We start from the raw sequence: 14,227 nt of genomic DNA, 5'->3' as shown, positions 1-14,227 counted from the left end.
GACATTTGTAACCTTTAACAGAAGAGAAAAAAAGAACTTATTTTATTTTAGAATTTAACAAAATCCTCATATTTCCAAAAAGCGGCTCTTTCTGAAATCATGCATTACTGAGAGAGACATCTTTAACACAAAACAATTCACAAGAGAAAAAACAAAAGTCACTCTGTTCTCATTTGCTATCCATCAATCCTGCTTGAAATATGGATGAACTCAGAACTAAATCCTATTTTTTTTCTTACAAACACGGAGTAAAAGATTTTTTGATGTCCTTGATTTAACACCCAATGCTACGTTTCCTTCAGAAAGGCTTCTAACTAGGTTTCCTGGTACATCCTGTGCTTGCTTCCAGCTCCTCGTTTTAATTCCTAGTGAAGAAAGAAATGTCATTACAAATAGGAGACATTAATTCAATAAACATAAGCAGAATTTGGCCTACCTGGATATCCTTTTCAGAGCATGTCTAAGGATTTTTACACACATTTCTTGTCCTTATTGAAAGCCTAATTTTGATGTGCAAAAATCGTAATCACTCTCAGCTCAGTAATCCCATGTGCTAATTGCCTAGAAAGTCTAATGATTAGACCCTCAATTGACAGGAGATGCTATTAAAAAGGCACAGTGGTCTAGATAAAAATGTAGAAATTTGTGAAAATTTTAGTAATCCTTGTTATTATAGAACAGTATTGAAAAATAATCACTATGTCATTAGAGAAAGTTTTGTCTATTTAATCCGAAAGCAGCTCTTTCTCTTAGGGATTCAGTCAAATTTAATTCTTGTCTTGTAATGCATGCTTTTCAAACCAAAATGTATTTTACATTCAGTTAAACTTTGAAGAATCAAAAATATATTCTTTATTTCAGAATGTGGTGCTTCATTACATAGTTTCTTCATAATACCACAGCAGTGATTGATTTTGGTAACTTCATAACCCAGTCTTTAGTAGTAGAAATCAATACTGATGTAACTGTGTATGCACATTGCTAAATAAGTAACTACTGGTTAGACATAACATTTAGCCTCAGATTTGCACTTTTCAGAATGTTTGTTGTAATAGAACCTCAACATTTCTCAAGAATGTAGAATAATACATATTTATATGTACTTGTTCCCTTACATCAGTTCTTAGATAAAAACACATGTGCTGTAAAACTGGTGTATTGCCTATGCCATTGGGAAAATCTACACAATTAGACTATTTCATAAGAACAGTAGACTAAAACTGTAAACAATCTTTGATTTCCTCTAAACTGCCCAAGAAGTTGCACTAGGAAAGATCATCAACTGTATTCCTGAAGACAGAGAGGAAAAGCAGACAAGCATGTAGATAGAAAAGGAAAATTGTAAGGATTTAGTGCAATAAAATCTACTGCAGGTGCCAAGCAACTTAGTGCCATGCACTAGGAAAGGCAGAGGTTTTTGGAAAGTTGTGAACAAAAGACCTTTGTACACATCTACTGAAAAAATTATTTGTTACTGATTTTGTAACAGTAAACATTTATATACCTTGGACAGAAGCCATGTAATTGCAGCAGACTTTCACAGAATACCACCTGATAGTATTATTATCAGCAATCTGTTAGAAGCAAAGTCATTCCTAAATATTGCTTTATAATAATTTTTCCTCAGCTATTGTGTTGGATTAAAATAGCTCCAAAGTTTAACTAATAAATCTCTGAAAAAACACACATCTGTAAAACCAAATCAGTGCAGTGTTATAAAACAAAACAAGCAGTTAAAAACAGGTACGGAAATTATCAGAGGATTTTATTTCTTGATAAACCACATGTGGCAAAGATAAAATTGGTAAAGTTGCCCAAATTTCTCAACAAGTACACAAACAGTTTTTGGTGGAAGACCTTGACTCTTAGGAAAAGGTTTTCCCAAGAAGCTTGTAGTAATATTGAGCTTTGATTGGATCTCATCTAGATAACTGGTTAGATAATCAGGTATATTTTTTTTAATGAATGGATATATTATTCAAACCAATGGCTCAAGCATACTGATCACTGCAACACATGCTATTAAATTGACAAAACCTTAAGTATCAACCTTCGTTTTGGACCTCCTGTACAAACACAGTTAAAGTATCATACATTCAAGTTTTGACACTTACCTGCCATTTTGGGTACTTGCAAAGCTCTATGGCTTAACAAGACCTCTTGTCGAATGCGTTTTGCAGAAACAGGGTCTTGTAGGCTGCCTAACCCAGTGTTTGATGTAGAATTGGAAAAAGAGCTGGAAAAGAGTATGCTTTCAGTAAAGTGATTAAGCTACTTTACAGTAGTTTAGACCTTGCAATACAGAAATACATGAAATGATATTACCCAGTATTGGTAGTTCATAACAGAATGCAAAGAATAAACTAATTTATTTATGATGTACATATATGGACGTTATTCCCCTTTTTCCTTTTTAAAAATTTACAAGACTATTTCAACTGTGAAAATACGAACTAATATTGCCACTTATGTTAAAAAGCAGATCAATATGCCACAGTTTTTTTGGAAACCACAGAAGGCAGTTTTATGGTCACCACATACAAATTATACTAAGAAATAATCTTAACGCATGTATCAAATCCTTGAAATGACCAAGCTGTGTTTATTGAACAAATCATATTTTTTATTGCTACAATAATTTTTCTACAGCCTCCAAGACAGTCGGAGGGGATGGCTTCATAGCAGACAATACTTTGTAGCTAAGCAGCAAGAAAGCTGTTATAGCTTCAAATTCATTAAGTCAAAATCTCTGTATTTTATAGCCTTTTACGTGATGGTCTTAAGATCTACAGTGGAAATCATGAACCTATTTGATCTCACCCTTTTACACTTGCCTCAGTAACTTCCCTGGTTCCACTCTCTAAGACAGCCTCATAAACAAGCTAATTCTGTTTACGTCCCAAGTTTTGTATGCTTTACCATTCCTTTAATGATACTGAATTATTACCACTTTATGGTTCCCTAACTTACACTAGTTTTCTTAATAATAATTTTCTGCCTACATGAAGATATATAGCAAGCAGTAAAGACTAAGACCTGCATTGTGCCAGTCCTAGGATCTATTCATGCACACTTCTTTGAAGAGAACTTAGGCCAATAAGAATGTAATGCTATTTAGTAAAAGCAGCCTCTGTATTATGACTTGTGTCTTATCCCTTGTCCTAGCAATACAACTGTTTCAAATTATATTTCTAATGTAGAGAATACGTCTGAAATTTATACTTTTATTCTAATGTCAGCAGGAGATGAACGACTGAACTACTTCAAGCAGGAAAAGCATGGGAGAGAAAAAGGGGAAAAAGTAAAGAAGAGAAAAGAAAGCAGGTGCTATCTGAAAAGTAAGAGCATATTCCTTTCCTCCTTCACAAATAAGAACCTTTCATTCCTTCTGTTAATCACCAACTGCTAGACAAAATCATAAAGAATTTTGGTTTACAGACAGTTTACAATGTAAGGCAGAAGAAATAATCCCCAAAGAAGGAATAAGAGTTGTGGGATTTTCCTATAGTGTTAGTCTAACTTGGAAACTGGGAAATAGATGTTTAAAACATAAGGAATGAGATAAAAGAGCTATTCTTTTGGTAAAAGATAAGCATACATAAGTTTGGAAATCATTACACAGTTATTACAGAAAAAGTACTCCTAAAGTCTGTCTTAGAACATTTACCTTAAGATAAGATAAATCATGCTTCAAAAGTTCCCATATCTCTCCCTAAAGAGCATCTAGAAAACTAGCTCAGTTTCAGAAAGCAGGTGATTTATTTTGCTAAATTCATAATCAACTATTTGAAAAATTGAAAATGTGAATGTGCCTCTTTTTTCATTCTAAAGCCATCCTAGCAAAATAGTTTAGAATAATACCAATTATAACAGGAACATGAAATTGGATCAGGGAAATCTGTGATCCTCTAGGACGATTTTCTATCTCAAAGATGCTAATAAACCAAATAATTGCTTAAGTTTCTTTCACATTCTGTCATCTGTCTATAGAACTTGTTCCAACAGTCTTGAAACATTCTTTAGAAGACCTATGAGGTGCCAGCTCTACTCACCGTCTAGCAATAGGTGACTCATATAATTTTAAAAAAAAAGATTGTACCAGTTTTTGCGGAGGGGACAAGAAGGGGAAAAAAAAAAAAAAAAAAGCTGTTTCATTAATACTGACCTGATAGCTAATTCTTAAACACATTAACAAAAACAAACAAAAAAGTAGAATTCCACTTAGCATCCATTCAGTTTCAGCTTTTCTGCTGCTCCTAACAAGCCTCTTTCAGGGTCATAAAACAGAAGTGACAAAATGGGAGTTCTTCCCAGAGCAGACCACAAGAATGAAGTCATAATAACTGAGACTGGAAATGAATTATCAGAAAAACAAAGGCTCTGGCCACATAAGCATTGTTAAGCATTTTCTTTGCTTTCTATTTTGGTAGTTTCTAATGTGTTCCAGCAAAGACATAACATTTTCAAACAAATTAGATTTTTTAAATTGATGATGGAATTTCTCTTTTCAGAATTATGTGTCATCTTTCTATTTTAAGTAGACAGCAGATACAGGAGACACGATATTAGTTTGTACTTATTAAAACAACAGAAGTTCCTAAACCAAGAGTAAAAAAACCATTCTACTCAACTTGCCAGGAAAAAAAAAATAAAATTGAATTGTCAAACATATTTAAGTCAGAACATCTTATATGTAGGTGTAGATGACTTAAAGAGGTTTTCAGATTTGAAATATAATACCAAAACTGAAGTGAGAACATAAGAAATTAATACAAACTCATTTGTATAGAAGAGTGGGTTTAATCTTACCTTAATACCTTTCTTTTTCTCTCAGCAGCAGAAGTCATTGCCATATATGAGGGCTTCTCAAGTACTGAAGTAGGATTTTGGTCTTTTAGGGAAGAGAGATCAAGTCTGAAATGAAAGAATTATATTTTTGTAAAATCTATTCTGGTCCAGTGAAATTTTTCTTAGCAGTAAATAAATATATGTTAAGTTGAAAAACAATACCAGGAATTTGGTTCAATAATATTGCTTGAGGCAGCTTTTCAGGACTTCACACATATATGGCAGCTTTAACAAGAGCATCTCTCAATGTCAAAGAGGTTAAAGTACCCATTTTACAGACAGGAAAAGTAAGGCTTAGAGAAAGTAACTTGCCTGAGGCATCAAAACAATTTCAGAAATGCTGTATTTTCTTTTCTGCAGATAACTTGTAAAACAGGATAAGCTTTCAACTTAATCAGTTGTCACTAACACACCACTGATTTCAAATAATAGCATGACGCTGATCAAAATTGAGGGTTTGATTTTCAAAATGTTGGGTTTACAAATAAAACTGACATCAATGGAAAAATGCAGCTGTAAAGATAAACTGGATTAAATTGTTTGGGCAATATTCATTGCCCATATAAATGCAAAATACCTTTGCAGAATGCTGTTGCTGCACGGCTGTGACTGCTTCATGGATGAGACAGCAGACATTTCAGTTGTTTCACCTGTCCCTTCATAGAGAATTACTGTTGAGTTCATGTCAGCTTCATCGCACTCTGGGATTATATCACATGTAGAGTCCATAATATTCGCCTTTTTCACTGGCATATCCATATTACATGCATTGGCTTCCTGAAGGCCTGCAAGGTGTAAAGCTTTCTTTACCACAGTCTGCGTATAGCTGCTTTGTGCTGGCTTTCTGCAAAATTCTGGTGTATACACAATAGGGTGGACCTCCCTGGTAAGAGAATCCTCCAGATGAAGAGTAGAGCGCTTGGATGCAGCAGGACTTTGAGCGGTGACTGGAGAGTCCATTAGCTTCCGCCTAGTTCTTTTCTGTGGTGGTACTGCATATTCTACTATTTGTTGTGTATTTTTATTCATTTCTTGTGACGGTGTACCAAAAGTTGTACCTGTGCAACATAGGCAACAATAGTTAGCACGTTTACCTATATTTACTACTTAAATCTTGCTTTTTCCCTCCTCTTCCCTGCTGAAATATGTTTATTAGCAGAAATATTACAAATACTAATTATTTCATTTACATATTAATTTGATTATATAACTGAAAGTATTTATATTGCAGCATTGTCCAGATGGTAGTATTTGTTCTGTGGCACTCAAAGTATTATAAATATGCATAGGCTGATATAGTTAATCCCGGACATATTACAAGTAATCACAAGTAAGACATGACACATGACAACAGGGAATGGAAGAGTAAAATTATTGAAAATAATCGCATTATCATGACACAATTCTTAATTTAAGATTGTACTGTCAAAGTAATCTACAGTTGCCTCCTGATCACAGTCATCACATACACTAAATTGTAAAGAGAGCTCCTGCTTTTTAATGTGCTGCAAGTTACTCGGGAATTAACTATAGTATTCATGTAACAGTGTTGATAAATATTTATTTCTTCTAAAATTCCATTTTCTTTTTGCCTCAGAGTAAGAAAGTTAGTTTGAACTCCTCAGTCTGCATGCTTCTTTAGTTCTCTCTCATGGGTTAAATACCTACAGCATTTTTGCTGTTCAATAAAAATTCTTTGAAGAGGAGTAAAATTGATCAAATACATACACATATTGCATTATTCCATACCCCCTCCCAGTTTGATTTCTTACAAAAAGCAAAGCTTAAATGATTGTAGTCTTCCCTCTGACAGTTCATCACTTCTCAGCCCCCATTTAATTTTGACCTCATTGCCCAGTTGCAACCCAACTTGCCACAGGCAAGAAGCTTTAAGAATGCCAATTCTCCAGTTACCGCCAGAAATCAGATGTCTTGGGGAAAAGGCCCAAATAACAGCCTCATTGAAGAAAAGCTGTCAAAGGATGAAAGACAGACAATCTCAGCACTATTTTTTTGTACACATTTTGGGACTCGACATACCATATGATGGATGCCTTATGCCCAGCTACACAAGATGATGCCCAATTAGAAGATATAAATTAGAGCGGTGAGGAGACAGGAAGATTTAAAGACCACCATGAGACCTAGACCTGTTCTGGAAGGATGGAATGGGTAGTACCAAGGTGTGTACAAGTAGCAAGTAAATTAGATGCTAATGTATAGGCCACAAATCTATTCTATGTTGCCAGAACTTAGCTCAATAATGAAACCATTGAAAAAACAAAGCAAACACTTATTCCGCAATCAAGGGCTCAGTTTCAGAAAAAAACAATGTTTAAACTCTTACAGTTCAATAAATATGCAACATCTTATCCAACAATGCATAAACAATAAAAGCAGGTTAATTTAAGATAAACTGCCTATGGGAAAATATGCTTAGACAATATCATGAACAATTACAATTCTATTATGCTGTTTTCAGCTTTGAAGAAACACAAGCACAGTAAACTCAGGCCTGAAATGACTAAATGACTACTTGACATGAAATAACTGAATTTGTGTATGTGTCTGTGCCCATGTACAGTTCAGTTTGCTATATATATGTAAATTTTTTTTTTGTTAAAATGAAAAATATATTATTTTCTCATACCTAATCTTAGTCTAATTCATGGTCAGCATTTACCAGGTGAAGTGCAGCAGGTTGTTGAGACACAGTAGTTTGATTGTAATCTAAACATTAAGGTAATTCAGACTATTCTCCATAAGCAGTGAAATGGAAAAGGTAGTGAAACAGGGCCTGTGTTCCCCAATTTTTACCTCCACCAGAAATAATATAGGCCTATTTCAATAACGACATTTTTCTCCAAGACTTTAAGATTTTGTTGGTAACAAGCAAAAAACTTATTTATGAACCATTTTCAATATGTACTCTGTGACACTATCAACAATGAGCTTGCTCTTTAATTTTGGTTTAATGAGTACAATATTATTCTTCTATGTAAAAGACCAACATTTCTTTCTTTCAAGAAAAAAAAATTCCTAGTGATCACAACCAAAAATTGAGGCCAAAACTTTCTTTTAAAGACTTCTTTGAGAGCTTATATTCTTGAATACAAGAATAAGCTTTATCTAAGGATTCCAATCTAGTGTTTGAAATAATTATCCATTAAACATTTCTGGACACATTTTAAAATATTAATTTATTACGTTTTCCTCTTGCTTATATCCATCTGAAAGTGTGTGTTTCGGGAAAAAGAATGGTTAGAAATCTATTTGCCTGCTGTTACATTAGAATAGGGAGGTTCCAGTTTCAGAAAGTTTGCTTACTGTAAGACACTGAGGTTTTGCTAATGTCCTAAAGTTACTAGGAAGGAAGTCTGATGGAGAAACATTTTGGTGAGAGTGCCAAGTTTTAGAAGCTTCTTCAGGAATAAATACTGGAAGCATTTTTAAATTAACTGTAAATGCAAGCATTTAAACTATGAACTAAATAGGTAAAGAATACAAAAGTATTGCCAACATTAATAATTTGTTGAATTTCAACATAATGAACAGTATTTCATACTGTAATACAAGTATATAAATAAAAAGACAGTTGCAGCAATTCTATATAGGGCAAATATAAGCCATTAGTAAAAAGCCAGACCTATTTTAAAAATCTATTTATTTCTGGAATGAAACTCATTGTAATATGAAATTAAAACAAAACTAGCTTTTCTTGCCAGTTAAGTATTGGAAAGTATATGAAATATTCAAGAAGTAGTCCCTTCTCATAGTTTTTTGTGAAAGCATTTAGTTGCTCCTAACACAGTAAAGAAGTAAACAAAAACATCACCAGCAACATATTTAACTTGGTTTCTCTAAATAACATAAACCAAATATGATGTGACAAATAAAAACCAACCCCAACACCCCAATTCCATGTTACTTTGCCATTATACCATATACAGCTCCAAACAGTTATGATGTAAAGTAAGCATAAATACAGAAAGAAAAACATTTAAATGCACAAAATAAAGGAATGCCAGTGGTTTTATTCCTGTCTTAATAGGAAGCAAGATACTGAAGCCAGTTGCTAATTTTTTGCAGGTGTTTTTAATAGCTGCCATTGAGAAGTTTAAATAAAATGGGCTGAGACAACAGCTGCTACAAAACCACTACTCCTATGGATTTCAGATGACTTCAAATGGTCATGATATCAATTGTTTCTCCTTAAAAAAAAAAAAAAAAAAATTTTTTTTTTGAGAACCTATTTTGAAATACTTCCAAGGCTACTCAACATTATTTAAAACATTGATATTCACAGGCATACTTCAAGATTTATATATATAAAAATTCTTATTGAAAGAGAAAATTTAGTATCACAAGCTGACACAAAAGTAATATGCCTCAAGCTGAAACACCATACCTTGTCTTTCCTAAATACTAAATTCATACATTTTTAGCATAATTTCATCTAAACAAGCACTGAATATTTCAGCAAACAATTTTAGAAACTGTGGTCATCTGTCACTACGTGGCTTACATTGCAACGGGACAGCTAAAACTAGGGAGAACTAGTTCCCCTATATCCTATTCAAGAAGGGAAAAAGAAAAAGTCCCAGAACAAAGGACATTTGTTCTGGATTAAAACATTTAAGTGGCAAATATGAATGTGCAGTATTAAAGCAAGGCAGAAGAGACATTCATTTCATTTCATAGCAGGTCATGCCTACTAAAATCAAAGTATTTGTATGACAATTTTAGGCAATGCTTTCTCCCAGGATACTCAGTTTTAACATGACATTGTAGGTAGGATGTATGTATGTTGTGTTTTTAGCACATGTTTTACCCTATTGCCTAAATATTCCAATGAGTAAACACAGAAAATCGAGACAACAGTACATTCCTAGTTAGGAACAACCGTGATAACATATAATACACTAATAAGATATCACAGATGAGGTTAATAAGGAATTATCTTATTTCTTGCAATAACAAACAGTAGATACCCCATTCATATCACGTATACTAATTTTAACACTAAGAGCAATACTTACCTCCCACAGAACAATTATACTGTTGAATTTGCTGCAGCATGCTGTGGCAAATCCCCTAAGTATAAATGGGTTACAAAATACAGATTTGACAAACTTAGAAGATATATACTGGCAATTTTTACATGTGATGTGTTCAATGGGATTTCCCATTGCATTGGAACTGGAAACTGCAAGTCAGCTGACTCTAGATTTGTCCTGTTATCACTGTCTGTCTTAGGAGCGTGTTACTGGCAACTACTAAATACAGAGTACTGAAGACGACATAGTGGTGGACCAAGTATGGCTATTCATATTTCCTTAAAGAACAAATCTAAATAGTTCGTGAATGGATGTCTAATGCTAATCATTAAGTCTTATCATTACTTTTCTACTGAAAGACAAAACACATTCCAACTCTAAAGAAAACCTCCAAACCTAATAAGGTTTGGAGGCAAGGAAAGGCAAGGAAATAATAATGGCAAGGAAATTACAATGTTTATGGTTTGTATTTGCTTCACATTTTATGGCCAGTTCAATCTTTTGCATCAGAATGATCATCATGATTCAGTCATATTAAGTTTACTTTTTATTTCATATACAAAAATGAATCACTACATACTTTTCAGAAACATTTGCAGTTAACCCAATGGAGTTGCTTAAAAGAAAAATGTAGAAGCCGTATTTCCTGAGCTAGTAGCTTTCAGCTGCAATGCTTCTCTTTAAAAATAAGCATTATTCCAAATATATTTTAAAGAATAGATGACATATTTGCTAATCTTTAATTTCAGGCCTATGATTATGAAATATTACTGTCAGAATTCTTTTAGATATGATTTTTCTGAAGAGATTCACTTCAGATGAAAAGTCATCTACCACTGACCAACCACCCTCCAACAAACCATATGAGGTGGTTTTGGTCATTAGTTTGTTGCATTATTTGTCCCAAAAGATGATTTGGAACTAATTTATCAGGAGAGAAACATAATATTAGATATTTACAGCCCTGTGAGTTAATACGAAAAGCAGAATGCAGTATTTGTGAAACATGAGTCACAGCAAAAGTGAGTAGAGTTCATGACAAAACGACTCTGATGAATTGGTTTAGTTCTAATTGATATTTGGGACAAAATAATGGCCAAGACTTCTCTTCTTCTGGAACTCATGTTAATATATGCATAAGGGGATTATTTCTGGAAACTGTGCTAAATTAAGTCTAACAGGTTGTTCTGCTAAAGTGAAATCAAATATTAATGTATTCATTTCAATAAACATTTCTGGGCTACCAATGATTGATCCAATTACAATACTAATCATACATTTTCATTCTTTTAACAACTGACTCATGGAATTCCAAATTGCAAATATGGTTTAGTAAATGCATTTCAACTATTTAATATTCATGTGACCCAAATGCTTCAACTGTAATGGTCAGTTTCACAACAGTTTCGCAAACAACAGCTGCGAACTGAAAAAGGCCCAAAACCAGGTTGCATTCTTCTGAGTCCCAGTGCACAGGTGTACTCTTTTACACAGCATGAGAAAAAAAACTAAAGTCATATAGGACAGTGTGCAAAGAGCTGCTTAATATAAGAAAAATCTTTCCTATATGCAAGACGCATGCTTTTCCTTCTTTTAATCAAGTCTTTTACTATATACATCTACACCCCAATTTTTCCTGCCGTGCAAAATAATGAATTGATGTTACTTTCAGATGCTTGTGACAAGTGGAAGTAATGGATGCATGTTTTTTTTTTTTTTCCTGTAAATCAATTCGATTCTCTCAATGGTAATGTACAGTAAGGCTTCCGGAAATGGGATGCCTGAAACAATGCCAACAACTTTCCCATTCACAGAAATACTTGCAAATACCAGTCAGAGCTCTCCACCCATCAGTCCTTACTCTATGAATACTGTATGGCTCTCCATTAACCAAGACCCAAGAATGGGGGCCTGAATACATTTTTAGATGAACTTATATTGTTTTCATCACTTCTGCTTTCCTTGATACAAATAGTTGAATTGTTCATGACGTTGTACATTTATGGTTTCATGAAGCATACACACAAGCTTAATCTAAATTTTTAACACATGTAAACAAAAATGATAGTGGAAAACCCAGCATTTTCTCTATGAAACAACAATTCTAATTTTAATTAAAGTCAGAATATAGTTAGTATGGGTAGACGTTTGAAAATAGGAGTATACATTGATGAAACAATTGTTTAAAAAATATCTTCTCTATTAATATAGAGCAAAAAGTATGACTAAGTATGATTAAGACATGTTACAGAATCCCCAGGTTAAAGCTTCATAATAAAAGCAAGCAAGATGTTCTGAAAAGAATGTGTTTGCAGTTATGTTTTAAGAAACAAAATCAAATAAGCAAGGAAAAACAGTATTTTAAGAAATATAATGTGAATACAGTCAGTGGGATAAATTAATATTGTGTAAATATTTAAAAATTATTTTCACTTGAACAACTTGAAATTAAAAGGTAATTCAAATGTTTCATTTAGATTAAATTTGAGGGTATTTAATTTTATTTTAAAAATCCTGAAGTGGTAGGAGAAAAACCACATCAAATAAGCACAACTAGAAATTTAAGATTCAGATACTCCATTATCTTTACAAAATACTCCTTGAATCATTACACGTAGAGTGTGTTAGTATGCACTACAAAACAATTGTTTGTTAGATCAAATTACTTGTCATGTACAGCTGTGTTAATATGGCACTGTCTAAACAAACCAGAAGAGCAAGGAACATTAGCTTAGGACAAATTGTGAATTTTCTGAGAGCTATTTCTGGTACCCGTGGTAGCGCTGCTGTAGATACAAATGAATAAGCAATATTACTTGGTTGGATGAGGTTGCCGATTAACAGTCAGCTAGTAACGTACATCTCTGACTCTCAAACTCTCAAAGCAAGACATTCTACAGAAGGTTTCAAAGGTTAAAGGAACAAAAGATAGAGGTCTATTCCTGTAGCAAAGCGCTACATGTACTCTGACAAAGCTTATGAACTTTAATTAGCTTTCTCTAAAAAGCAGAGTTTTTAAGCACAAGAATTGACTATCTTGACAACTTGACCACAGAAATAGATGTTGAACAAAGGGCCAGAGAGTACCTTGATCTTTTCCTCTACCATTATGACTTGATATTATTTAACACACAGGGAGACCCTTTCCAAGGAAGAAATCTTCACTAGAAATAAAGACTTATGCATTAGTGGAATTCACCTGAAATTCTTTGGTATTTTGAAACTCCTGATAGAAAGAAGGATCTTATAACAAGGTAATAAATATCAAAACTACTTCAACGCAATAAAGTAAGCACACTTGCAATATATTTTTCAAAACTTCTTCCTGTAAGAGAATTTCAACAAAACCTAGACTAAAAATCCCTGCCCTTTCACCTTTGCTATCCTTCCCTTTATCTTTTTAGATTCTTTTTCCACATCAATTACTAGCTTGCCTTCCTTCTTCAGGATCAGCTAGTGGAATGCAGTTAATTCCAAAGAAACCCATAAGAAGTTAAGGTCTTGCTTTCACAGCTTTTCCTGTTCTACAGAAATTATTTGGTTTCTTCAGCCTTTTGAGGACAGTAGTTATAATCAGAAAAGTTATTTATGTGACTTAAAGCATTTTAATTTTGATGTGAAAACACCCAATAACAATTCATTTGCATTTGAACAATGTCATGGTTCTAAAAGGACTGCCAATAAAAGGTTACAGTGTCATGACAAAAGTTTCTGCATTAGTGCCTCATGTTTTCTGACATGCAGAATTCAGCAGTTTCTTTAAGTACAGATGTTTTTCTGCATCACTACTATCTTAAATGCACAGTGACTAAACAGCAACTTTTAGCTTGTTAATGAATTAGAAATTTCCAAATATGGATAACACATACATCATTAGATACTTTTGAGTTTAACAAAAGATATGTAATTATTAACTTCATAAGCTTATACTGAAAAGGAATTTATATTTTCCTCATAAATCTTACTGTTGCCTACATAAGTAGCATCTTTACACTTTTTCAGAGGGATTTTTATCTCAGAAAATTTTTTTTCAAATATGTGCTAATATAGGTTCAAAAGCAATACATCACATTTGTTACCAGCAGACCTAGTACACTCTCTTCCTCCAAGATGCTCTAGACTTGCTTTTCATATGAAAGAAATGTTATGTTGCCACCAATTAACTTTTCTAAATAATCTGGGGGAGAGGGTAGAAAAGAAACTTGAGACACTAACACAAGATGACATATATTTATATTAAATGAGAGATTTTAAAAAATTACTGCTCTTAACTTATAACTTGAAAATTAAGAATCAAATCACAAGAAATGAACAGCATTGCT

At 33.3% G+C, this 14,227-nt stretch overlaps 1 protein-coding gene across 1 annotated transcript in view; it reads right to left on the bottom strand.

Moving 5' to 3' along the window:
- Positions 1–216: 216 nt before the first annotated feature.
- The window catches only part of KIF18A (kinesin family member 18A), a 42,382-nt gene continuing 28,371 nt past the window's right edge, over positions 217–14,227 (bottom strand). Inside the window, exons 13-16 of the mRNA XM_009702006.1 lie at positions 5,426–5,906; positions 4,810–4,914; positions 2,115–2,236; positions 217–365 (exon numbers count right to left, since the gene is read on the bottom strand). Coding sequence (XP_009700308.1) covers positions 217–365; positions 2,115–2,236; positions 4,810–4,914; positions 5,426–5,906 — 857 coding nt within the window. The remainder of the gene's footprint in view (positions 366–2,114; positions 2,237–4,809; positions 4,915–5,425; positions 5,907–14,227) is intronic.

Source organism: Cariama cristata, unplaced genomic scaffold (assembly GCF_000690535.1).
Source record: "Cariama cristata isolate BGI_N322 unplaced genomic scaffold, ASM69053v1 scaffold9226, whole genome shotgun sequence".
NCBI classification, from domain to species: domain Eukaryota; kingdom Metazoa; phylum Chordata; class Aves; order Cariamiformes; family Cariamidae; genus Cariama; species Cariama cristata.
Note: the sequence above shows the minus strand (reverse complement) of the source record. Positions and strands in the feature narration are given on the sequence as shown.